The sequence below is a fragment of the Ascidiella aspersa genome, chromosome 1, assembly GCF_963924565.1.
Source record: "Ascidiella aspersa chromosome 1, kaAscAspe10.2, whole genome shotgun sequence".
Lineage (NCBI taxonomy): Eukaryota > Metazoa > Chordata > Ascidiacea > Phlebobranchia > Ascidiidae > Ascidiella > Ascidiella aspersa.
The window spans coordinates 25,649,225-25,676,193 of NC_139447.1; the positions used below are offsets into that span (position 1 = coordinate 25,649,225).

At 38.0% G+C, this 26,969-nt stretch overlaps 2 protein-coding genes across 3 annotated transcripts in view; one reads left to right on the forward strand and one right to left on the reverse strand.

Annotated features, from left to right (window-relative positions):
- Positions 1-16,559, reverse strand: part of LOC146168531 (uncharacterized) — a 68,789-nt gene extending 52,230 nt beyond the window's left edge. For both annotated transcript variants that reach the window (XM_083388836.1, XM_083388833.1), the window contains exons 1-33: positions 16,410-16,559; positions 16,034-16,067; positions 15,658-15,779; positions 15,255-15,350; positions 14,778-14,870; positions 14,270-14,365; positions 13,876-13,968; positions 12,808-12,903; positions 11,919-12,014; positions 11,090-11,313; positions 10,745-10,869; positions 10,109-10,320; positions 9,680-9,804; positions 9,295-9,417; positions 8,881-8,986; positions 8,241-8,478; positions 7,722-7,886; positions 7,213-7,418; positions 6,316-6,427; positions 6,050-6,123; positions 5,517-5,630; positions 4,434-4,649; positions 3,516-3,753; positions 3,140-3,222; positions 2,855-2,971; positions 2,580-2,727; positions 1,981-2,119; positions 1,597-1,744; positions 1,326-1,501; positions 1,073-1,183; positions 807-935; positions 492-648; positions 206-367 (exon numbers count right to left, since the gene is read on the reverse strand). In XM_083388836.1, coding sequence (XP_083244962.1) covers positions 206-367; positions 492-648; positions 807-935; positions 1,073-1,183; positions 1,326-1,501; positions 1,597-1,744; positions 1,981-2,119; positions 2,580-2,727; positions 2,855-2,971; positions 3,140-3,222; positions 3,516-3,753; positions 4,434-4,649; positions 5,517-5,630; positions 6,050-6,123; positions 6,316-6,427; positions 7,213-7,418; positions 7,722-7,886; positions 8,241-8,478; positions 8,881-8,986; positions 9,295-9,417; positions 9,680-9,804; positions 10,109-10,320; positions 10,745-10,869; positions 11,090-11,313; positions 11,919-12,014; positions 12,808-12,903; positions 13,876-13,968; positions 14,270-14,365; positions 14,778-14,870; positions 15,255-15,350; positions 15,658-15,779; positions 16,034-16,067; positions 16,410-16,467 — 4,432 coding nt within the window. In that variant the 5' untranslated portion in view covers positions 16,468-16,559. The remainder of the gene's footprint in view (positions 1-205; positions 368-491; positions 649-806; positions 936-1,072; positions 1,184-1,325; positions 1,502-1,596; positions 1,745-1,980; positions 2,120-2,579; positions 2,728-2,854; positions 2,972-3,139; positions 3,223-3,515; positions 3,754-4,433; positions 4,650-5,516; positions 5,631-6,049; positions 6,124-6,315; positions 6,428-7,212; positions 7,419-7,721; positions 7,887-8,240; positions 8,479-8,880; positions 8,987-9,294; positions 9,418-9,679; positions 9,805-10,108; positions 10,321-10,744; positions 10,870-11,089; positions 11,314-11,918; positions 12,015-12,807; positions 12,904-13,875; positions 13,969-14,269; positions 14,366-14,777; positions 14,871-15,254; positions 15,351-15,657; positions 15,780-16,033; positions 16,068-16,409) is intronic.
- Positions 16,560-18,519: 1,960 nt separating this feature from the next.
- On the forward strand, positions 18,520-25,311 carry LOC146168532 (lysosomal acid glucosylceramidase-like). The gene is made up of 10 exons (XM_083386292.1): positions 18,520-18,619; positions 20,690-20,914; positions 21,365-21,517; positions 22,025-22,158; positions 22,287-22,459; positions 22,980-23,127; positions 23,312-23,454; positions 23,806-23,977; positions 24,584-24,747; positions 25,086-25,311. Exons 1-10 carry the CDS (start codon positions 18,520-18,522, stop codon positions 25,309-25,311), a joined length of 1,638 nt encoding a protein of 545 aa, XP_083242418.1.
- The last annotated feature ends 1,658 nt before the right edge of the window (positions 25,312-26,969 follow it).

The following is a 26,969-nucleotide window of genomic DNA, read 5'->3' on the forward strand; positions in this document are numbered from 1 at the left end:
ATAATTATTTAAAAAATGTAACAAAACTTCATAAGACAATGTTAGCTTGATAAAAGTTATTTAAAATCACATCAAAGTATTTAATAAGAATGTATAAAAAAGCCGGGGTGAGATACCCCGATTGGGTTAGTTTTTAGAGGCCTATATCGTCGGTACGGAGTGCGCAAGCCTCAAGCAGACTGGGCAAATATATCGCGTGTAATACCTTCTGGACAGGTAGGGAAGCAACCTTCAACACAAGCAATGCCTTTTGGACAAAGGTTGCTGTCGCTACTGGGATGATGGCAAAGGGTGCAGGCCGGTGCGCACGACTGGTAATGCCACATACACTCCGTTTGGTCTTGGTTGAAAGCCTCGCACATCAAAGCTGAAAATGTTATGAATGCAAACCAACAGTGGTCAATAAATGGATTAACGGCAACTTTTAGGCAAATGTACCCTTAAGAAAAAAAATAATTTCACAAAAAGACCAGGGCGAGATGAACACTTACGACAGACAGTTGGCGTCCTCCATTTTAGTGGAAGCCCTGCGTTTGCACAAGCCGATGCATATGCTGCAACCGCGGTACAGAAGCACTCGCAATCGCCTCCCATGTTACAACCGCATGAATCGAAAACACAGTTTTCGTAGTACCATCTCACATTGACCTAAATAACAATATTGCGTTTGGTGACAATCCAAGTGTAGATATGCTCTTTTACAATTGTATCGTTTATTCTAAACTTAATTTGCAATCCTGCAGCAAAGTCATGCATACATGGTTCGAAAAAAGTTATATGTCACAATGGTGGGAAGTATAACTTACCAAGGAGTGGCAGGGGATAAACATGCTGCTGTATAAGATTTTACAACTCTTTTGTGCCCATGGCATGCGAGAGGGATTGAGTAGACATGGGTTCTTCAACGTAACGACGCTGTCACAGTTAGGAGAGGTCTTTTAAAAACAAACAATTGTTTTAAGGTAATATTTAAATGCCTAAATCTTAATTAGTAGGTAATAAACCTATCTCTGGTCAAATAACATGCAAGACATACAACTGAAAATGTATAATTAATGTTTTATTTTCCAACCTTCCAACTGTTTCCGAACTCGAATTGGTTGACGGCTTGCATTCGGTCGCTCTTGGTTTTGTCATTGTTTTGATTCCCATCGAAGTTGCCGCATAAACCACAGACCCGACCCTTTACATAGGTGTAAAACGCAAATTTTAAAGCTTAACCAAACAGATTTGTCTACCACACAAAGCGACAAATCAATTTCCAACGAGAACGTGTAATAAAGTCAACCAGTGCATCAAATTTAACGGTAAAAAATATCACCCACCTTCCACTTTGGATCGAGCCAAACAGTGACAGTCGACCTGCTGTCCCAGGACACAGTAAGGCCGATGTCTGTAGTAACGATAGTCTGGAGACCAGCCTGGTGGTAATCCCACATGGCGTAAGTCCAGTTGGTGTGCGATCCGGGCGCGGGAACAACCTTCACTGTTTTGGGTTTGTCTGAAATTTTTTCATTACAATTTTAAACTTAAATTTGACATACAGATTACAACCACTTGAAATAAATGGCCGTATCCGAATCCAACGTGTCATACCGTATCCGAATCCAACGTGACCGAGTTGAATCGACACCTTGTCTTCGAGAGTGATGGTTACCCCCTTGGTGCAGGCGATCCCCCCTTCACCACACAAACCGTTTTCCACATGAATGCGAAAGCTGCCGGCACTGTTATCGCAGTAGTCCTGTAAAACCAATTTGAGGTGCTACTTGAATATGTTAGGCGCGTTAGAGCAATGTTATGGAAAACAATACTCGTTGGAAAACAAACAATACATAATAAACCGAAATGTTACTCGTTTTATTCAAAAAAGTGAATTTAAACCACCACATCAAAATTCGTCGTAATGTGAAAAATATAACAAATAATAGGATAGTAAAAGCGGGTAAATCTATAAAAAAATGTGTAATTTGTGCTCACGTGGGCAAGTATGTATGTACAGGATCCCATAAATTTATATGAATACCCGTCGAAGGTGATATAATGAGGATCGCCGTAAGCCAGGCATTGGCCGAGGCAAGAGTGGTTTGTACATATCCACTCTCTGTTCACACATTCGCTGCAAAACATAATATGATGATTGTATAGTCTAGTAGGCTACACAACCAACACGGGCGGTTGATACAAACTTTAATACGGATCAAAAAAAATGTTAATACGGATCTCGGTGTCAATCATCAAACTAAAAGGATGCTAGCTTTTTACAATATAAATGCATCTCTTGTCATTTGAGTGGGCTTTGGAGTGTTAAAGCTTCGTCATACCATGTCTACGTTTATTTTCTGTTTTCTTTCCATAATAGGCCTACAGTTTTATCACATATTTCTTAAATGTTTGTTTGTGCCTATACAATACAAGTACAGACAACGGCCTTTACCGAAATAAAACTTTGCAAACAAAATTGTTGCAACCAATATGTATTTTATTATGGTTTGAGTCGCACATTTTAACACATGTTAGACTGGATCCTCTGAGTTTCAAATTAATTTTGAGCAAAAGCACAAGCAAAATGTTGTTACCACTTATTGCAGTCACGCATCAACGTATGCCCGGGAAAGAAGGGCCTTGAACTGTAGTAGCATGGGCAGTCGTGTTCCTGAATGCAAACGCTGCGTTCGACATCATAAACCTGGCCGTCCGGGCAGCCACAGCCCTCAACACAGGTAGCTGTAATAGTGTGGATAAAGTAAGAGCAAACATAAACTATCCGCTGGTCTAAGTATATTGTTTTATGACTATATCCTATACACTATATGTATTGGTCATTTTTGACAAAAGCCAACAAACAAATTACTTGAATAGCAATCGTCTCCGAGTGTTCGGCAGTTTCTTTGACATTCGATCCCGACCGAATGGGGGTCACTTGCGTTGCATGTTATAAGGGTCTGGCCAGGAGGGCAGGTTGCACCACCTGTATAACATATTTTAAACGTGGTTAAAAGACAAACTACAGTCTTATTGCACTACTTTATTAAGATTTTTTTTCTTCTATAAAAACAAATGTTATTATATCGACATGACTCTAATTTCTACACAAAAGGAAAAATAAACATATTTGTGGGTGTTAACTAAAACTTACGGTTTCTTCTGCCCCCTCTTCCACCCAAACCTGGGTATGGTCGCTTGTTGTAAGTACAAGTGAAACGGCCCTCCAAGCAGGCGCTGCAAATGGGCAAGATAATATATATATATTTAGAGTAAACACATGGTAAGTACTAAGTAGTATTATCTTTAGTTAGACAGGCGGCTAAGTTTTTCAGCATTATAACACCTTTGCCAGTAAAATAGAGAGCTTAAGTTTCTACCAATTTTAATCCATTATAAAATTGTTAGGGATCTTTTTTGTGGTTTTCTATGGCAACAACATCAATATCCCTATAAATTGCCCAACTAACGTTTGTTAAGTATAGTCAACAAGTTAGAGTCACTTTACAGTGAGTGATGCTTTCACTAACCAGTTGGTATTCTTTCTATGCAGCCTGGCGAAGGGCCGATAGAAGTTGCCCTTGTGGTAGCAATGGCAGTGCGACTGCTCGACGCAGTGGCCCTCGTGAAGAAAGAGCCCGTCGGGACAGTTGCAGCCCTGGACGCAGGTTTCGTCGCAACGCACCGAAAGGTCGGCGATGGAGCGGCATGTCGAATAACAGGAGCTGGCGCACTCGCGGTACACCTGGTTGTTGTCGCACGTCACGTCTAAGGAGCGGGGGAAAACGTGTTTTGATCACTTAGGATTGAAAAAAGACGAAAAAATAGTCCGGGTCACGAATCCCGACTCAGGCCTAATTAACCGTATTCGTGGAGCCCCGTACCTGGCTCACACTTCATAGCCCCATATTTCGCCCAACTTTCCACCCTATGCTATATCACCTTTTCCATTTAAAGTATGAGGCATAATCGGTTCGCAAGAAAAACGTCAGACTCGGGACTCTGGTAGTCTTACGTAGTTTATTCGATTACCGAGTCAGTCGTGAGCAAGAGCAAGATAATGAATCACCTAAAGCCAAACGCTCACACGTTGTCTTCTTAAAATGTCAAGGCGGGGTAGAAAAGAGCAACAACAGCCACACAATAAATATGCTGTTTGCTACCAGGCATAGTATACTACGGAACTGACAGGTTCTGAAAGATAACAACTGAGTTGTGCGTTGTCGTAATTATCGCTTTGTACTTTTGACAGTTGTTTCGCGCATTTTATCTCATTCGCTTCATCCGTTTTTGTGTCGTTTTACTTTGCGTCTTGTGGGCCATGTGTGTCATTCCCTGATGAAGGCTTTTTAAACAGCTAGTTAGCCAAAAAGGTTGGACAAACAAATATATACTGAAGAACTTATTTTTAGTAGTACAACCACACAAGCCGTAAAATAAAAACTCACGACAGAATCTGGGGGTCCTCCAATTGGTCACGTGACCGGCGCGTGCGCAGACGCGTGCATAGTTGGCGATCGCGTTGCAGAGACACTCTTCTCCGTCCTCGCAAGCGCAAACGTCGTACACGCACTGATCGTAGTACTGCTGCGGCTGTATGTCCACCTGACAGGCGGCGAACGTGCTGCTGCGAATCACTTCGCATTCGGTGGAGGCAAAATTGGCTGCGAACGAAGGGTATTCAGTAAAGTCGTGGACTGATGTTGGGCTGGTTGGGTAAATATATATATGAACGACAATCCGATCCGATCTCAAATAGCGTCTTTAATATGTCAAAAAACAGAATCTAGTAACAATTGTTTTAAGTGTTGAAAAGTTAGCTACGTTTTATTTTTACCTTTTAAGACAAAGAGATGATTTTGTTAAACATCTACCATTATTTGTAAAATGACGATATCCGTTTGGTTGGGGATTCGCAGCGAAGCAACTCTATATCAACCACTTTACATCCTGAATCGACTTCGATATGATATTTTCGGGCATTCCTATAAGTTTGAAATGGTATTTCTATACTATTTTATTCTTCCCTCGTGCACTTTCCAATACTGCGAGTAATTCGACACAAACAATTCGCTGGATTATGATTTTGCGGCCCTAACTTCTCCTGCAAGGACCGAGACGAATGACATCATCATTCTCATTTGGCAACCATGCGAATCTTGTGGCGACAATCAGGTTCGGATACGTTTAACAATTTCTTGTTTCCCCAATTAAATGTCAAATATTTTAAGAAAGTGCCATGCCGACGGGCGACTTTGCCATACACCCAAAGCCCAGGCATGCGTACTTGGCACAATAAAACAAAGTTGCAGCATATAGTTTCCTTTGTAGACATTGTTTGGTTATTTTTGCAATGTTTGGACTCGAGAACGTTCATTAGGCACTCTTTAAAAGCCGCCGACTAGTAATGAGGAAACAAATCAATCGATTTATAAATTATGTGCATTAAGAACAATGACCCAGTTTATCCTCTTTTATTCGGTTTGAGTTGTCTTTATGCGACTGCAAAATGATCAAAGCTAAAACACTACCTCGCTTGTGATTTACTTGGCATGGCTCAAACAACTGATCGGAAGCTGTGTCGCGGCAATCCGAATTAGCCTTCCACATGTTGGCGAACGTCGCAGGATTTTTTTCAACCATGCCTGGAAAATAACAGTTAGGATGTAAGTAGTCTGATATTTTGTCTGTAGCATCCACACATTAGTATTGGTAATTTACATTAAAAACTTGTTCATTGTTTGTTTGGGTAAGTGATTTGAGTTTTCCGCTGTTTAAACCTCCTAAATTGTCGACAATTGATAGTTGCCTTAACGTTGCCACACAAATCATCTGGGAAATAATTTTATTTTGTTACAATTCAAAGTTTGTTCACCTTTTTGTGCGTACTATTCGAAGGTTTCGTATCGTGTTTTCCTACAACCATTGTTCAGAAAATCTGCTACGTTTTATAACTTTACGTTAACTTAATAAACTCTTTACTTTTCTATTCAGTACTTTAGCCTAGCAATTATAGATTGGCCTGGACAAAGTCGCATAAAGAATAAATGAAGTTTTTCTCTACCATTAAAATTCCTCATGTCGTTTATCTGGTTGTCATCATAGTTTCCGCATAAGCCGCACAACTTTCCCATCCATCTAAAAACAAAATTCAAATTTTATCACAAATACAAAAAATTATCAATTTTTTGATTTTAGTAACTTTGTTTTTTTTGTTTTTTTGTTAAAAAAACAATATAATATTTTAACTTTATTCGTTTCAATCATCTGATAGCAAAAACCAAGCCTGAAATTTATTACCATCAGACCTTCATTTTGTTTACACTCTACCTCCTATCAGCCTTAACGTATAGTCTTGACGTGCCATCCCAATCAACAGTAATGCCAATATCAGAGCTAATCTGAACGAATGAGGAAGACACCTGTTGTATCTGGAAAGAATCTGTTGAAGCACAAAGTTGATTATGATTTAAACTAAAACCTTAATTTATAAAACATTAAGATATCTTTGTTTTTATGCTTGAAAACAAGGTTAATCATAGTCAAGTATCAACAAATTAGTAAAACTAAAACTTCAAACTAATAAATTGAAGTACTGGTAATAAAGAAGTGATTAGTATAACAACGAAGGCTACAATGCAAGAATACTGAATGCTGGTTAGGTGTCGCAAACACCCGATGATCCCTAGTGCTATAGACAAAACAAACGTAGCAGTTAAAGGTTTTGTTGATTGGCGTATCTGCCTTGTGTCGTGATTGAATTGCCGTGAGAAAGCGCCATCGGCTCAACAACATAGTAGGCCCCGGGACAACAGTCGGAAATCATCGAAAGATGTCTAGCGATAATTCGGGACATTTCTGCATTTTCCAACCGGTACCAGGCAATCGGTGCAGTCCGCCCAAGGATTCGTGCGTTGGCCTACAAATCGTTCGACGAACCCAAACAGGGGATGGAGAACTACACTCGACGAAACAAAGGAAGCAATCGCAACGACCAGCAAGTGCTTGTGACGCAGTAGACTAAGTGGCAACAGCGTGCGAACTATTGCGAGTAAGGCGTATCATAAACCCGCGTGATCTGACTGTAATCGTACAACAGCAGACTGCATCATAAGCTATGTTTTTCTGGACAGAGTTCCATGTCCAATTACAGACCGGTCGAAAAGGGCAGTCCAATTACCGGAAGCGATTAATCATGCATTGCGCCCCTGTTGAAAGTCGCCTCACCTCGGATGAAAGGCAGTCCCACAATCTTTTCGTCCACGGACACCGAATGTCCTTGGCTTAGCCTGATCGTGACTCGTCGGGGTCGCACGGTTCTGTTCGAGTTTCTCGACGCCCTAATGCCCGGCGCAATGTTGAAAGCAACGGTGACGTCTTTGGTGCAAGTGACCATCGTGTCAGCGCCGCATATCGTGTTGTCCACCACCACGCTGTTTTTTAACCATGTATTTAAAAATGCATGCTTTACTCGCAAATTAATGTCCACCTTTCACTTTAAAAGTGGAAATCTTTCTGAGTTGTCTATTTAAACACCATTGTAAATTAGGCGCGTTGCAAACAATGCAAACAAATAAACAATCACATAACAAAGACACTATTTAAAATTCCAAAAAGAATTCAGCGGTACAACCTAAAGATATTTATAAAAAAGAGACAGCGCCTTTTTTGTCCTACACAGAATCAATTTTATCTTGGCGACTTATTTTTAAAACTAGCTCCTATATGATTGCTACCTAAAAAGCGAACTGTGACTGCAGTCTTTCGTGAAGGTATATTGACACTCTCCGTGCATTGTGTAGATCTGTCCGTCGAAGGTTGTGTAATGAGGGTCACCAACTGCTGAGCACTCCGAAGGACAAGACAACCTTGTGCAATTCCACATTGCGCTCTGGCATGTGCTAATAGAAAGAACAAATATTTTGTACCATACAATTATTGCAGCCACTTTCTTGTGAACAATTTTTGTAATCTATTTAAACTTTTGAGGTTTATCACCACTTGCCAGGATAAGTAATAACAAACATAGTGTTTCCTATGGTATAATGTAGATTGCTACACTTTGTAACAGATTTGACATGAATTGGTCGTGTACACTTGAGCTGATTTAATTTTTTTTTAATTCAAAATTATCTTTTGTTTTTCATTTTCCGCGTTTGGGACACGCTATAACATTTTTACCCAATGTCTTTAAATTGATTAAACCCGAAAATTTTATAAATACACCTGTTTTAAATATCGACAGCAAAACCTACCACGAGGAACAGTCCTGCTCGAGAACGTATCCCACTGGGTGTTCGAGGGAGTTATGGATGCAGGGACACTGGTCCTCCGGGACGCAGTGTCCGTCGTGGAGAAGAGTTCCAGGAGGACACACACATCCGTCCACGCAGTGCTCGTCACAGTCCGTGTCTGGGGTGACCAGGTTATGGCAGGACTTGGGGCACGAGCTTCCGCACTCCTCGTACATCATCCCCGTGTCGCAAGTGATCGCTGCGGGCAAATGCGTATGACTTTTACAGCAGTAAAAATGCCGCCGAGAATAAACTGCAATGCTTAGGTACGCGCTTTGGAGACACATTAAGTTTTATACGTTACTGAATTTGCGAGCCTGGACGCAAAAATAAAGCGAGCAGTTCGGAGACACAAGCTTATTGCATGGCATAAACAGTACATGCTGTAACTAGAACTAAATAAAAACTAAACCGTTATTCATAAAGAGACTTTTGAATCAGACGTATGCTAATTCCAAAATAAGTTTCGAATAAGTTTGCAACATTGTCTAAGTCAGTACTTAAAGCTTTTCTCAATCTTTCGTCAGAATTTTGGTAGGTGTAATCATGAACAAGCAAAACGATGGTGGCCAACTTAAATACGTTTAACTAAAGCTCTTACGGCAAAAGTTTGGTCTTCTCCAGTCTGGCTTGATGTCGGTTTTCTCCATACAAAGGCGAGAATATTGTGACACGGCGGCACAATGGCACTCCGGCTGAAGTGTAGTCTGTAAGCGTGAATATAACACGAAGAAATGTAACTTTCGTAAAGCGAGAGATTGAAATTTATCGGTTCTTATTTGGTAAAACAAATGTGTTTACACCTAAAATTAGAGTTAGTTGTGTTGGGTATATAAAAATGTATTCAGTGATTTACTACTTACCTTTTTTGCGTGTTTAGTATCGAAAGAGGTTCGATTTGTACGTTCACATTTTAAATGCACTCATGATTTTAATTAAATCTCCACCCGTATAGCTTCGTCAATAGAACAATACCACAGCGCTTAAATATAAGATCGTTAAAATCTAAACCCACCTCACATCTACAAAGATCCGATACGCAGCCATCTTCAAGTGGTGTCGGATCCACCCCGGCTCTAATGCAGTCGGCAAAAGCGCCATTTTTCGAGATGAATATCATGCAAACTTTACGAATTTTCTGAAAATGTGTTTATTTTACAACATGTTTAAAACTTCAAAACAGACGAACGAAATAGTGTTACAAGTCGTTTAGGTGTTATATGGTTAAATATTATGTTACCCATTTCGACAATGTATATCATCAGATCGCGTGAATAACCGGGCTTTTACACTATATCGAATCCTATTAAATCATGAAATATAAAAGCCTATATGTAAACCAGTCGGCACAGTTGTTTAAATTAAATTACCCAGCGCCAAGAAAGGGAACAAAATATTACCTCTACATTTTCAGCGCTGACTCCTTTGCAGTCGTATTTTAACTTGCTCACTTCCTGGCAATGTGTATGTATCCCCCTAACGTTCCATTCCCTGGCCCAAAACAAGGTGTTGCGGGCCGGCGTTTCTAAAATACGATTACGCATTAAAACATGATTTTATAACCTGTTCAATTGATGGCGCTAAGTTTTTATATGTGAATAAACGTTTGGTTAAATTGGTTTTTATAGTTTATAATTATATCAATATATAGAAAAATTAAGCTCAGTTCAAAGGCATTAAGCTCAGTTCAAAGACCCCATACAAACTTAAATGAGCCAAAATTTTCGCAACTTAATTATAACAACCCATATACGTATTGGTGTCACAAATCCGTAATACTGTAATTATAAGATAAATAATAATTCAGGCAAATACGGAGAGCGACCCACTGTCTTTCAGTTGCATATCGTTCGAAGAGTTGCCGTCTGCGTCGCCACAAAGCCCGCAAAGTCTGCCGCTGTAATTGTTCTCGTGCAATTCGATTTCAGCAACCCCCTTGCCGTTCCACAGCAGTATTATGCCAATCTTGAGAGTCACTCGCAGGTATCGCCCCACCTTGGAAATGGAGAACATCGGCTGGGCGTAGGTGTTGTGGGTGAGTCTACGAACAGCAACGTATAACGATAGTGTACCAACCAGTAATATTAAACACAACCCAAAGAATAACTTCTGTTGTTTAAACATCAAACAACACTTTATTTGTCGTCACAATCACAATTTCGTTCACACGAGCGAAACACCATACACGGTTACTAAAGTTTTAGGGCGCTCTTTAAATAGTAGGCTAACAAAAAACATAAAGTAACTAAAATATTATGAAGCGCCAAAAAAATGAAAAACTTGGCCAAATATTGCCAGTCAACTAACAATGGAAATGTCGAATATTTCTGTCAAAAGTTCAACCAGGTAAATGTTGCTAATTATTTACTTCAGAATACATCACTTATTTATCTCAGGTTATTTACAGAAATGGTAATTTAGTGAGGAATATTAAGTAACTAAAAGGTATGCCTATTATTACTTACACAGTTCCGTTTAGCAAGGCCACGTTATTGGGTAACAAGGTGAGACTAGGAGAGTTTCCAATGTCAACAACCAGAGCCATAAAGTCCTTAGTTGCGTTGATGAGTGGTTTCAAATCGTCGTGGAGCTTTAGAATATCAAAAAGTTAATCCTACATTGCATTTTAAAAGATATTTAATTCGTTTTAAAAAAGTATTATAACGAAGGCTAAATATATTAAGTTACTTTGCTGCATTATGATAACAAGTAAGCAATATTTTGGAATGATTTTTGTGAGCTATAGGTATTTATCACTCTCATTCCCGATGTACCACGATATAATGCGGAACCGCGTTATTCATAATTACGTTGTCGTATAAGGTTTGATTGGAGATCTCGCCGGTCTCCCGTTCAATAGGTGCGTAGTCCTCGATGTTCTTTGACAGCTCGATGCTGAAAGTGTGGTCAGGGCAGTCCTGGAGCATTGTGTAGTGGCAGCGCCCGGGAAAGTCGTAGGAGGATCCGTCGAATGTGCGAATGTGGCGGCCGCTCCAGATCGCACAAGTGGCTTCGGCGTGTCGTTTTCGTGTCGCTGTGTTGTCCGGAAAGTTTTCATGTTATATTTTCAAAACAAGTATTTTTGCCTGCGACCACAATTTAATTTTTTGTGCAAAACACTGAACAGTTTTTATTCAAATATAACACAACAACATCATTTTAAACGTTGTATTACGTCAGGTTTTTTTCCAAAAACTATAGTCTTTTTTTACTGCGATCACTATTTAATTGTTTGTTCAAAACATTGAACAGTTTTTGTTCAAATAATAAAACAACAACATCATTTTAAACGTTATATCACGTTATATTGTTTTCCCAAAACGTGTTATCACATTCGTTATTGATCGTAGAGCAGTGTTCATTAGGGTTGGCTTAGCCTACCTAAAATTTCTGCTACAAAAAATCTTTAAATCAACAAACTTGTGGCTGTCACGTCCGAGGACCGTGATCCGAACAGTATTACAAGTAAAACCACAGCCTATCCTTTAGCAAAACTGGGGTACGGGTACCTTACAAAATATGAAGGCTACTTGACTATGGCATTTAAGATTCAGCTAAAACTAACTTGTTATAATGAATAGTATATATTTTAAAGTAATGTTTTGCGACATTGTTGGTAAATTGCAAGCTATATATTACTAAGTTCGCAGTTGGTTCCAGCGTATCCCAAGCCACAGAGACATACATCAGGAGAGATACACGTTCCTCCATGTTGACATCGCTTCGTGCAAATAGCTGAAACAATCGTAAATTAGTTTTTATCCTAGTAAAAAATAATTACAAAAAGAACAATATTCTGCATAAAAGGTGTTACTTTTTTTTAACCATAATTGTATTATGCGATTTGGTATGTCTCATTTTTCTGACCAAATACTGTGGCTGTAAAACTCCCCGCCTAAATTATTGCCAGGATGAAACTGAATTGCACTCAGAGTAATAAAAGTGTATCGTTATCCAGGCTGTTAAAGTAGAGCATCTAAATCAGCGGTTTCCAACAAGCGGCACGCGTGCCAAATGTGGCACGCGACCTAATAAAAAATGGCACGCAAGCCCTCCCCAAAAAAACTAAAATTGTTATTTCGCCATTTGCCAAAAAAGTTCAATTTGTTATTCAGCCAATTGTCAGAAAATACTAAGTTTGTTATACATCCAATTGTCATTGTTTGTTCACAATATAAAACAATCGCGGCAATCACGACAACCAACAATTACTTTTAATATGGTAACATTATACTGTGTGAAGGCTAGCATTCATATATATATATATAGCTTGGTGTTAAGAAACAAGAAGTCAGCTCACCGAAAGACACTTTGATGTAGTGATGCGCATTTCTACACGACATTTTTTTTTTCAAGTTTAAATAAACGTTCTTATTTTTGGTAAAAAAGCGCTTTTATGATTAAAAAAAATTGGTTCGGTTACGAAACTTTGGCACGGGAAGAAGTTATAAGATAAAAATTGGCACGCCGGCATGTTTGAGTTGGACACCCCTGATCTAAGTCATAAGTTTACTTGTCTTATACTTACGAAGCTCACAGGAGTGACCATGCCATTTCCCCCTGCATTTGCAAGTATCTGGTGCAACACATTCTCCGTCGTGTTTGCAATCAGGACTACAATGTGCTATTAATAAACGAAATATAAGCAATATTAGAACAACATATACATGATGAGAAAACCTTGAATCCATATGTTAGATCAGTACTTGTCAACCTTTTTTGGAATAGTACACACTTTTCCGTTTACTGAAGGTCTTACACCCCCAGTCCACGCAATGCACTTAACCGTTATAAAATAACTAGTTAGTACCTCACAATAATGATTTATCAAGATAAACATTTGATTATGATGTCACAAATAGAACATAGCATCTTATAAGTAGGGCGAATATTTTTTGACCAAAAAAATAGGAAATTTTGACCTGAAAATTTAAATTTTGACAAAGTTTAACCTAAATATAATTCATTTTGACAAAATTTTGACCTGTTAGAAATACATTGATTTAAATGAGCGCGACATTAATCACGCGTTTTTTATACCGTATATTGCTCTAATAAAGATATAATACGGTTAAAATGACTTTTAACACAAATCAAAACTAAATTTTTTTGATAAAATTGAACGATAAATTTCAAAACAACTGAACGACGAATTTCAAAAAGCTGACTATATATTTTTTTTTATTTTTGTAAACGATTTATGTGCATTTTTATTTGATTTTGACTTTACAAATTTTTGACAAATTTTGACCTAACGTGTAAATTGTGACAAAATTTTGACTTTTTTTGACAAGTCAAAAAATATTCGCCCTACTTATAAGCTATGTACGCTTAAATACATGTTGTGCCATGTATTTGTACACTACAATTAGTCAGGTAATAATACTAATTATTGTGATACCTGTTTATAGGCTTATTGTTTTGCGGTATCATTAGACCCTAGTACACCCCATCAATGTGGTATATCCTTTAACAATTCTGGCACGCCCTGGGATGCATAATACACCCGGTTGAAAAGCGCTGTGTTAGACTAATGTATATTATACATTCAACTTTAGGGCGTTGGTGTAACAACAAGATGTCCTCATATACTTACGCTGATCGCATACATCTCCTGTCCAACCCGCAAAACACTGGCAAACGTCTCGCTTCGAGCAGACACCATTCGCGCACGGGGGATCGCATATCGCTAAAAAGGACACATAATTGTTTTTTAAACGTAAGTTTTTTAAGTATATAAAATGTTTTTAGGTTATGCTTGTTTATTTTTTATTGTTATAAATAAATAACTATGATATTGACTATTCTGGTAATTAAAGTTTTTATTGCGGTTTGAAGGACAAATGTTTACCACACGTTGAATGTATGTCTTTTTGGTGTATGAAATTTGGTGGATTGATTTACACGTATTTTAAAAAATAACACATGAACAAAAAAACTACTTTCCTGTCTGTGTTACTTTTTTTGTAAAAGTTAGCTTTAGTTGTCACCTGTTTGGCATACGGTTCCGGTAAAACCAACCGAACAAGTGCACACGTTTGGTTCACTGCAAATTCCACCGTTTATACATTCAGGGTTGCAGATAGCTGAAAACGAAAGCGATAAAAAAGGGTGTATTTAATTTTATCGGTAAAAAAGGTGTATATAAATATGTATATAAAATATAAAAAATTATAAAATATGGTTGTCAAACTTAAGCCTCAGGAGACTCCTGAGTATGCCGCGAAACTTTTTGAAATAAGCTGTAGTTCGTATTACAAATTTGCATGCCGATAAGCATGCAAGACTTACCCACTATTACTTTAAATTACTTGTTATATATAATATTTTTTCATTATCTTGCTAGTTAGTAAGAGTTATTGTTAATTATTTATGTATTGGGTATTTTATATATAAATAGAAAGTTTTCCGCTATTTTTGACTTTTTGTTATTCCCCTGCAAGCTAAAGGGCCATATGGCCCCATGGTTGGAAACCCCTGGCTTAGGCTACGACTTACGTGCGTTGCACTCTACTCCCTTCCAGCCGTGTTCGCAAAAACAGAGGTTCGGAGCCTTGCAAGTGCCGTGAACACAGCTGTTTGCACAAGTAACTGTATGACAAATAGATTTGCATATCAACACTAAAATCCAATAAACACCTATTCGGGTAAAAAATCATTTAACAATATTTTCAGAAATAGGTGTTTTTGAATAGTATGTTCTCTTTAGCGCAGGGTTAATCGGAGGTCAAATTTAAAAACGTTAGGATGCCTCAAAATCGGTGCTAGCCGATATTGACTGTGTAACAACTGTTACAATTTACCTTATTCATATTTTAGGACCAAAACTACAGGTATTGCAGCAAGATTTCGCAAAGGGCGAAAAAAAGCATGACTTTTATTCCAAATAAACTGATTTCATAGTTTATAAAGCGTTGTACAAGATAGACTGCGCATATCTAAGTTTCAAACAAAATAAAGTGTAACAATACTTACATTGTGTGCAGTCCGGTCCGAACCAGTCGTTAATGCACGCGCAGGTGTCGGTTTTGATGCATTGCCCGCCATTTTTGCATGGCAGTCGGCACAAAGCTAAAACATAAACGCAAAAATGAATTAATATTGCGTCACACTCTGGTTAGCCTAACCAGCAGTCAGGTATGACCATGTGTATTAATAGTTTAAATGAGCGTTCAGCCGTTCACCTAACTAAGCGGTCAGTTATTATTTGACCCCACCGAAACACCGTATCACTGCACCATATTACCCTGGCGAACCGGGAACCGAACAGCACCCTTTTTGGTTGTTTAGGTTTTCTTACTTAAAGTATTTATGCTATATTTTGTGGCACTTAAAAAGAGCTTAGTAGGTACTTTATTCAGAATATTTAAGCAATCACGTTTATTTCCAGCTTGATCCTGCAGCTGACTTCTTCGAACAAAACCTACAAGGTCTTCACTTGCATTTTTAGTTTCTTTTAAAATCGAACCAGCCAAGTTGATAAGTCCTCCAATACGTGAACTGAATAAAATAACGAAAATTGTTTGAATTTTTCCATCAATATCATATATTGATAGATAAAGTGAAATACGTAAAAATCACGCTGATTAAAGTTTTCTCTAAACTAAAAAAAGATCAATCGTTCAATCACACAGCCTTAAAACATTAGTTAAAATATCATTTTTTCCTTAAGGTGGACTTGCCTCATAATTCATTCTTGGTTTCTCAGGACTAATTTTAAAAGTTAAATGGGAGGCATTTTGAACTATATATACCTGTTGTTATTTTGAGCACTCGCCAACAGGAAACCTAAAAAAAATATAATGGTTACGCAACATAGAAAAATAGTCAGATAGCAGTAGGCTAGGTATACATCAGCATATCTCACCAAGATTTGCTAATTAAAAACTACAGAGAAACTTCGTTAAACCTCGAAGAACGAGGCGAAAGATAAAATCAATAGCCGTACAACACACATAATAATGCTGCATTTTTAGTTGATTAACTTCAAAAATATTTTCTTATTTAAAATCTGGAGTAAAACTAATGGTTATAACGTGTTCTTTCTGGATGTGCAAAAGATTGAAAAGGAAATTTAAAGCGGTTTAAGTCAACAACGATTTCGTACAAAATCTAATAGCTATACCTTACCAGTTTGACATAAGGTTATTGCTAGAAGCGTTGTAAGCATCCAACGATCCGATTTCATAGCAAATTTTGCCTACCGAGGGGTGCGGGCGTGATGGTTGTCATAAACTGTCAAACTGTTGCCGTTTGTCTGGTTAAAAATCTAGCAAAGAACGTTTAACTGTCACCCGCTTACATCGACAGAAGCAGTTAAATTGTCCTTGGAAATTGCTGCTTCCTTTTTCCCCGCGGAAGCGGCAATTAATGACTTTACGCCAACCCAAGTAGTACTTCCAATGGCGTTCACGCGTTTCCCGAAAAAAAGCAGTCTAGCTTACTTCAATTCGCAATTCGTCTGCAAAAGCAAAGAATTTGGCCGGTAACATAAAATTTCTGCGAAAGGAAATTAAGGAGTAATCGTTTACGCACAGAAAGTAGCACATTTATGTTGCTTTTGGCAGACATGATTACGTGTTGTCAATAACAATTTAAAACTTGGGGGTTTAAACGGGATAATTAATCATATCGTTAATTTTTTTATTATTTGGAGCTTGGTTAAGTGGCAAGTTCGTCAGTTGTGGTTTGCAATATAAGATGTCACAGTAACCAGCAAACATGATAACCCTCTTTAAAAGATAGGTTGGTAATTGACACATAGTTTAAAACGAAGCCAAAAGGTACGAAATGTCGATTAATATTCAAAGAGTAGAAGACGAAGTCCATGGTACTGTCGCGGCTTGTTTTTCTCGTAACAATCACTCGCGTCAATCACACGGTCATGTGAGCTGTAAATCTGCCCGATAATGAAGTGCGACGAGGTCGACCACCAATAAATCACCTCTTTTCGTTGAACTTGACGTTTGTGCACTTTCCCGCAGCCCGAAATCCGCTCCCCGATCGGAAACTAGAATTTAATTTCGTACGATCAACCAACGCATTCCTTGCAATCAATTCTCACTACATTTATGGGTCAACAGGGTTGTGTTCACAAGATACTTTACAAGATTGTCATTACAAAGCTAAAAAGAGAAGAAGGAACCATATCAAGTGAGTCGGAGCACGTCGTATTTAAAATTACCTGAATTTAGCGCGGAATTACACATAAATTCCTCTACTATATAGAGCCAGGGGCGGCTCCCCTGGGCTCTTCCATATATATATATATATAGGAGTTTTCTCTTTCTACACTCTTCTTTCTTTTTATGACGCCATATCATCTTGGTCAACTTGTGGCTAATGCGCCAAATACTTAAGAAGTGCGAATTGCAAAAATGAAATATGTCGAATCATCTCATTATAAATCAGTTTGTTTATTGAAAGTGTTGGGGGCTTAAAATTGCCATCTGTTAAGCGATCATGTTTAAGGTAAAACAGCAAACACCACTGTTAATATTTATTTTGGAAAAGTTTTTTTTATAAATGGTCTTGTCTTTTGTAGCTCACCAAAGGTAAAACAATAAGATTTAAAGTGGTTAAAGAACTGTTCTTGCACATGTACACATGCACATGTAAAATGTTAAGCGCATGTGCATGTAGGCTAATTGAAAAAAAAACAGAAGGTCAAAAATACTAGATACTTTTCTACAAATATTATTTTAAGTAGGTTTCGGCATTATTAGCACTTTCTGTATAACATTCTCTATTTACCAGGCACGAGGTAATGATCAGGCCATCGTTCCTTGGCGTTACATTTAGACATAGCTTTGTGACGTTATGTTTTTAAACAACTCTTGGTCGTCACGTTTGGACGTATTTGTGACGCCTTCTCCAAAAAATACATGTCTCATCAATAAAAATCTTGATTCCTCCCTTTTTTATAATAGCATTTTGACAGTTTTTATAATAGCATTTTGACACACAAGGTTTGAAGTTTTTATTATGAGATTAGTATGCTGGTGAATCCTTACTTGTAAATATATGCCTATACCCATCACTGAGTTTGTACAAGCATAAATCAGGAAAAGTCAACAAACTGCATCACCCCTTTATCAGGCCACCCGCGAGCAAAGTGCTACATATGCAGAAAAAGGGTAAAGCTTTTAATAATTAACATAAACGTTCCTTCACCGCACAGGTATTTGGAATACATCTAGTAGTCAATTGAGAAGGCTATTTCTATATAAACTTGGTGAATATGGTTAACAAGGCCGTGCTTTTGGTTTCCGCAGTTGGAATTGTTATAGTCACGACGATTTGCGCTCTCGTTGTGACCCTTGTGCCTTCGGACGCCCCAGGTAAGCTTAGGTTTAAAATTATAATCCACAACGGTTGCTTGACTTTCTTTGTTACAAAAAATAGCCTATTGTTTGGTTTATCGAAAATGTTTAATGGACTGTTAATTGCTAACTTACAACCGACAGTTCGTTAAGTTTAAACCTATATTAAAACTACTAAAAATCGACAAAAACGGGTACGATAATATGGACTCCAGCATTAAGGCCGAGATAAAAACAACACCAACGTCAGAATAAAACACACTTCAGAATAAGGCTAAAATAGGACTAATACCTAATGGTATGAGTACGGTCTAAATCGGAATATGTCCTAAATTCGTCGGAATAAGACCTAAAAAGTCAAAATCAGGCCTAAACAACACTTTAACTAACCCCAAACCCCAACCCTAAGTATATCACTAACTCCCCTAATAATGTCAAGACTATCCCATTTTCCAACCCCACCCATTACCCACCAATAACCCCTAACAGGACCAAAAATCCGGTGCCAAACAGCGGCGCCCTGACGGCGCCGGTCAAACTAGGGCGTCCAAACGTAGTCACCATAACGGCCGATGCCAGACCGAGGCCTCCAATCGTCTCATACCCTCTACCCACAGGTTCGGGCGTTACTTGGGACATTTAGGCCTTCTTCTGATGAATTTAGGCCTAATTCTGATGTATTTAGGCCTTATTCCGGTAAATTTAGGCCTTATTCCGATGAAATTAGGTCTTATTCCGACAGACTTAGGTCTTATTCAGACGATTTTGATCTTAATCTGTACTGGATATTACTGCGTATTTGGCATTATTATGACGTTAGTCCTAACACTATGGTTTTATAGATTTTTCTGCTTTTGGTATTGTTGCTTTTTAGGTCTTATTCAGGGACGTGCAGTCAGGGGAGGCAGGTGAGGCACTGCCTCACCTGTCAACAGCTGGCAAAGCAAAATATATATTAAGCAAAAGTTAAATCTACGTTTCTATACCTAAATCGTGCTTTATTTTTTCCTTCTATTTCTGTTGCGTTATTTATATCAAGCGTTCACGCGGTCAAAATCGTTGAAATACGCTAAGTGAGGCAGCGCCAAGCAGTGCCTCTCTTCAGATCGCATAAGTGCTATACACTGCATTATGCGTACCTTTTTCTTTCGCAAATTCTCTCGGAAAACATGATGAACGATTTAGCTATGATTTGAGGCATGCCTCAATTGTTACGTCCCAGCAATAAAACCTTTCTTCGTCCAGCTTGAATGCCCGCATAGTACGTATACATTGACTTCTTGTAGTGTAAATCTCTAAAGTTGAAGTCATAATTAAAGGCAGACCTGTTGCAAATTTAAAACTTTTGCATCAGACGACTGGACAAAAAAAAATAACACGCAACTTTCAAAGAGATTGGTAAAAAAGGAGTGGATGTGTGGCTGTAATACGCCAGGGGGGCCATGGCCACCCAAAAATTTACAAATATTGTACTTAATAATAATTTGTTTTGTGCTTTTATCAGCAGTACCACAACAGTCGATAACAGGCTTGCCACGCTATTAAATGTCATGCACTGTTACGTCATAAAAGATGTAGTCATTATTACGTTTGCTATATAATGTAGTTTTACTATACTTTTTAATCATTTTGTTTTTGCTCTCTGAATAGTTTTTGATTTTTTTTTTGTAATTTTTATTAGTACGTTACCGTTTTTGTGGTTGTTAAAGAAAAAAGTGACTCGAAAAATGTTGTGCCTCACCATCTAGCAACCTCACCGCACGTCACTGGTCTTATTGTGTGTTCCCGATAATATACACAAAATCGTGTACCGTAGGCATTATTTATCTGGTAAATAAAATGCTGCATTAATCGCTATAAAATGTTGCCATTTCTTCCTTCTAAATCAAAACGTATGGAGGTTTTTATTAAATAGGGTTTAGTATTAGGTAACGACTATTTTTCTATTTTTTTAGCATTCTTTTGTTCAAGGTTTAACCATAGAGAAACGACGGGCAATTTTTTATAACTTTTTCAAGCGTATCGTTTGAAGTCGAGCGTTTCCAATCTGTACCTAATGCAATTTCAACGGAGGCGTGTATGTTTTAGTTAAAGACAATGGCGACGTCCAGCCAATTCGGACTTGCGCGCATCGCCAGTTTGATGAGGAGTCGACGGTGTGCGTCTGCAACTCAACCTACTGCGACGTGGTGCCCGATACACCTACGCTTGGCAAAAAGCAGATCTTTGCCTACACAAGCAGCAAGAAAGGTCTAAGGTTCGCCACCCGGACCCTTGACTTCCAGGAGCTCACCACAAGCACGCAATTACCGCGTCAGTCCTATCTTTATTTAATTGTTGATATATAAGCATGTCCTAAATTATAAAGTTGGTTGTATCCAGAACATGATCAAATATATCGCTATAAACACGATGATGGTTAAAACATTTTACGACGAGAAACTCCAAAAGCTTTGACTAAACAAAGTCTGTTATAGCTGTAAGACCTAATTTTTCCTATTTTATAAACAAAATTTTCTATTTTTCAAGACAGAACTCCCCGAACTGAGTACCGCAACCTTGAATTTTTGTCCGTCGCATCTCGGTCAGGAAAATGTTAGACAAGCACTCTATCCATTTAAATTGTATTTTTTATGGTAGACATTTTGAATTTAACGTAAAACGTAATCCCCTGAGGTGCACATAATCTAAATAAGTGCAAGGCCAAGGACATATTAATCTTCTTCAGGAAAGTAGCAACTAACACGTGTATCATGCATGCAGCTCTTAACTTCACAATCGACAGAAGCACTGCAACATTGTACCAAAAGATCATCGGCTTCGGTGGATCATTCACGGATGCAGCTGGAATCAATATTCTTAGCTTATCGAAAAAAGTTCAAGAAAATCTTCTCAAGTCATACTTTTCGCCAGAAGGTAATGAAATGTTTTTATATCTAGTCTGGACAGCGTGTGGTCGCTAATATAACTTTCTGCCCTTGATGGAAAGCAATAATGCGTTAAACTAGAAGTGGTGATTCACCCAAAAATGGCAAAAATTTCCACCTTTACGATTTGCGGTGTAAGTTGGTAAGATCTGTTGTACTTTTTTACAAGTATGATTTACTGAATAGTAGTATTTTATGTTCCTCTCCATTCAACCATTTTGAAAAAATTCGCCACAGAAACGTTTATACACCTCAAGGTTGCCCAGCAGAACTAGAAGTAAAGGATCTTGTTTTTATTGTAAAGCTAAGTTTCAACATTATTGTAATTAATCAAAGGTATAACACTATTGCTATATTTAGTTTTTCTGTTTGTCGCTCTGTTGTGCTTTTTCTGTTTTATAAAACTTTAACGTCAATAGAGGCTTTGTTCAGACCTTATCAAACAATTAAAATTCGTCATCGTTACAATAAACAAATTAAAGTTGGAACACTTTAGGGCTGCAGTATAACGTTGGCCGAGTTCCGATGGGTGGCTGTGATTTTTCCACCCGTCTTTACACATACGCCGATGTGCCAGAAGATTACGCAATGGAGCACTTTGAGCTGGCTCACGAAGATTTTAACTTTAAGGTAGCTTCAACACATTATTATGTAGGCCCATTCGTTAAAACAGTTTGAAGTATTTATATAGGCATAATGATGTCCTTTCTGTTGATTTGGCCTTTGCCTAAATAGTTATTTTACATCAAATACGACAGATACCTTTGATGAAGCGTGCTATGGAGATGAACTTTCGAAATATGAAATTTATTGGCAGTCCCTGGAGCGCTCCCTCGTGGATGAAAACCAACGGTGCATTATATGGCGGGGGCTTTTTGAAAGGAGAAGCCGGCGATAAATATCACAAGGCGTGGGCTTTATACTTCACTAGGTAAGCTGGGTATTTCTTAGAGCCGCATAAAAAAATTGTCTTAGAAGTTAGTTATATGTGTATGGGTTAAAAATTATTTTATATCCTTTAAATTTATTGGATTTAACCGCTAGCGATTACTAGGCTAAGTTTATGACGACTTATTAATAGTATGCTTTCAATGCTATACCTTACTTGCATAATACCTTACTTGCATAATAAGCACAATGCATAATGTTTTACCTGACCAGTTTGCATGACTTATACTGGAGGCAATATCTGAAAACGAATGTAACGTATCGCAATGTTTGCATCAAACGACAGCTGTATTAAAAATCGAGCTTTGTAGACGAATTTCACTATTGTACTTTGAAAAGGAAAGTAACAAGTTCCGTCCTTAGGCGTGCTCGATACGATTCGTGAAAGAATAAATAGCTCTCTGTGAATATTTAAAACTAAATAGAAGCGAAACGTTATTTAAAAGATTCATAAACTCTCTAGGTTCGGTATAAACTACAAATATCATCAATTGTGTTTTCAGGTTTGTAGAAGCATATAAAAGGAACGGAATCGAGATGTGGGGGTTAACAGCACAGAACGAACCAATTGATGGTTTTGCCGAAGATTTCGCCTTTAACTGCATGGGATTCACGGCTGAAGAACAGCGGGATTTTGTCAAGACAGACCTGGTGCGTATAATGTCTTATTGGAAAGGATATATTCGACAACATACTTACCATTTCTGTCAAATGACAGAATGTGCGTTTAATTTCATTTTTTTAATTCATAATTAAAGGAAATAATTAGGATTGAGAATAGTGCAACCACGCAACACATCGATCTAGACTTCTTGACACTATTTTATGTTTATAGGGACCCGCTTTGCACGAACGCGGTCACGGTCATCTTAAACTTATGATTGGTGACGACCAAAGACCACTCTTCCCAGCTTGGGCAGAAACAGTAATCGGCGATCCAGATGCAGCTAAGTACATATCTGGCATCGGTGTGCATTGGTAAGAAACGAAACTGTAGCACTTAATTAAAAAACTCTGCAGTGGGCACTTTCACTTTGCTTGACCAGCGCTACGCGGTTTATATGCTATAAGTGTGTAATATTTATGGTGATATAGGTGATTTCTAAGCTTGTTTTTTTCACTATAGAATCACTCTACGAAATCACAATAATTGCAAGCGTTGATGTTATGCAATAACAAGTATGTGGCCTTTGTTCGTAATTCGAAACTCTTTTTGGCTTTTTATTAAAAGTCAGAGATCTTTGCAACAAATATGTCAACTACTTGGCCAAACTAACATGGGTATGTCTGTTGACAAAACGCGTAGTTATATATACTGTCTTGTCGCAGGTACATGGACATGCTTGCGCCCCCTACACGACTGAGTGAAACCCACGACCTCTTTCCAGACGTTTTCATTCTCGGAACTGAGGCGTGCACCGGAGCAATTCCTTTCGTGCCTGACAAAGTGCAACTCGGCAATTGGGAGCGCGGTCAACGCTATAGCATTGACATTATACAGGTTGGGAAATATTCAGGCTGTTTCCAACATTTCTAATATATTTGCCAATACAGCGTACCGGTTTAATAATTATTAGCCGCCGTATGGGTAAAGACATTTTACGAACCAAGCGCCCAAAACTAAATGTCTTTTTATTTTAATAACGTTATTTTTAATTTAATAACGTATTTTTATGTTACAACCCTTCTAAAAATTTTGCCAAGTTAAAACTAACGAATGAATTTCTTTATGCGCAAATGTGCTGTTGCCATTTTCGACTTAAATTAATGTTGCATATTGGCGCATGAGATAGTGGAACTGGTTTTATGACGTTTTCGTTGTGACGCAACGTACAATTACATGAATTTCGGTTTAAATATTTATTCTATTTAATTACTCTTAAGTGTTAGTTTAAAGTGCCCAATACTGAGATCTATCGGCCTCGTACCACCTTAGTGAACCAACTAGTGTCAAATCGACATTTGACAAAGTAAGTCGCTGTGTTGCTCATAGCGAAATGTTAAAACTATATGTTATATTGGCTGTAGTCGTAGCCTACTCGGTTATAGAAAATTTAGGGAGTTTTGTGGCTAGAACTTTAATCGTAACTGATCCAATTACTTTTAGGATCTCAACCATTGGGTGGCAGGATGGGTCGACTGGAACTTGGCTCTCGACCAGGGAGGCGGCCCAAATTGGGCAAACAATTTTGTCGACGCACCAATTATCGTCAATCAGGATGAAGACGAATTCTATAAACAACCTATGTTTTACCACATGGGGCATTTCAGGTGGGTCCGTTATATAAAATAAGTCGAAAATGAGTCGTTATTTGTTTCTTTGTTAGTTACGTTTAGTTTATTCTAGTTGTTTCTTCATTATTTACACCATGTTTCTTCATTATTGACTTCGATTTGATTTTTGATATCCTACAAGCTTTACTTGCATCATTAAAATTACGATATTTCTGGTTGAAACAGCATGTCACTGTAGGTTACTTGTTCTAAAAATAAAAGTAATAAAAATTCAGGAGAAAAGTCGTTTGACTATTTCCAACGTACACTACCGTTAAAGACGTGCCCAGGGTAGTACTGGTTTAAACACTAATTCTGTTTTCCGTGTTGTACAGCAAATTCATTCCAGAAGGATCTATGCGTATCGAGATGACTGGTCCGAGCGACCGACGAATAAAGTACGTAGCGTTTTTGCACGAAGACAAGACTACTGTTTCTCTTGTGCTGCTGAACATCGCAGACGAAGGCTACCAAGGTGCCATTGTGGACGCGAATCTAGGATACGTGAAAGTCGATCTTCCAGCAAACTCCATACAAACTCTTATGTGGAATACCGTTTAACTTGAGTGTAACAAATTTATCCCGTTATTGTTCATTATAAATCTTACACATCGGTATTTAAATCAACTAATTCATCATTAAATAGAAAACGCAGATATTTTTTTTAGTTTTGTAGTTGCCAACAAAACTCTAGTAGGCTATTTAACACGCAAGTCATTGAAATAGGTATAGTTTGGTGAAAGGGTATTGAAGTGAATGTTTACCCGGTAGGCTATTTTAGAGAACGCGGTACAAATATATTTTTTGTATATTTTGGTTTCCAGCTCTGTAAAGTCCATTCTCTAATCCAGGGTGGTCCACGGTTGACTGCATCGCGGGCCACAATATTTCTCACATTCTTTGCGGGCCACACAAAGCAAGCTACATGCGTTTAGTCGGTGCATTAAATGTTTAAAAATGACGTCACTAAGCATTGTCAGAGACATATAATGTACAGAAACTTGCTGATGCGCAAAAGAAATTGAGTGTTATAACAGTGGGAAAAAAGTGCGCTTAAAGAGGGGTGTTGCATACTACACAATCGCCAAATTACAAAAACGATATTGTTTCGCGCAACAATTTTTAGCAATTTGGCTGAAATTTCATTTTGGAAAGGGTCAAGGCGCTAGCCTAAAGCTCATTTACTTTAAAGTGGCAAAAATAGGAATTTACATAGGGTTTTATGTTGTGTTCATACAAGAAAGACGGAAAACAAAAACGCAAATTGAACTTTTGCAAAACAGCAATTTTATAAAGTTCCATATAGGACGCACTGTGCTTCTCAAACCTGTCTAACGAGGACCAAAGTTTAGACGTTTTTTCCCCACCCACTGGATCCTAATTTGGCAAAACTGGTTTATTTATTTGTACAAATGGAAAAATGTGATCATAACCAAACAATTGCAGTATGCTTACTGTTAGTTGGTCACTTAGATTTATTTGATTGAACTCTCAACTTTACGCATTGCAATAATTCAACAGTGCTTTGCGGGCCACGAACAATGATGTCGCGGGCCACATGTGGCCCACGGGCCTGGACCACCCTGCTCTAATCATTAGGAAATATATATGTACTGATTTAGCTGCTATCTGCCATTACATATTAACAATATACATATTCTGCTTTCCTAAACATTTCGAATGTGATATAGACTAAAGTTAGGATCTCGGGTAGGTTATAAAAATAAATTGTGACGATAATCCTTTATGTTAGGTGTGTCCGTAAGGTGTTTTTTATATTACGCAAGTTGTCTGATTTATCGTTTTTTAACGGATCAAACTCATTTCTTAATTGAGTGAAGATGTATTACCTTACCTGATCTCGAAGTTATTTGTTGAATTTACTCTTCATTTGCCAAACTTTGTTTTGCCAAAATACAATCTTGTTTTGCCAAAAAAGATAGGAGTAAACAAGGCGATAATACCTTCACCTAAATACAATGTATACAGGACCGTTTTATAATTAGGCTTATTAGTACAAGCCCGAACCATAAAATACATACCATGAAACCGGTACAGGACAAGCAAAATTTATGCTACCAAGGTTCAAGGGCTACTTCTATATAAAAACTGCTTATTGCCCAATTTATCCTGGGCAAAAACACTTGTTCTGTGAAGCTGACGATTTTTTATGTTCATTTTATCAGGGGATAAGCTCAAACTGTTTACAAATCAATACT

Coding starts and splice junctions, on each gene's coding strand:
- LOC146168532 (XM_083386292.1), top strand. CDS start 18,520: ATGGTTAACAAGGCCGTGCTTTTGGTTTCCGCAGTTGGAATTGTTATA. Junction 20,915..21,364: donor CACAAGCACGCAATTACCGC/GTCAGTCCTATC, acceptor TCATGCATGCAG/CTCTTAACTTCACAATCGAC. Junction 23,128..23,311: donor ATTTTGTCAAGACAGACCTG/GTGCGTATAATG, acceptor TTATGTTTATAG/GGACCCGCTTTGCACGAACG.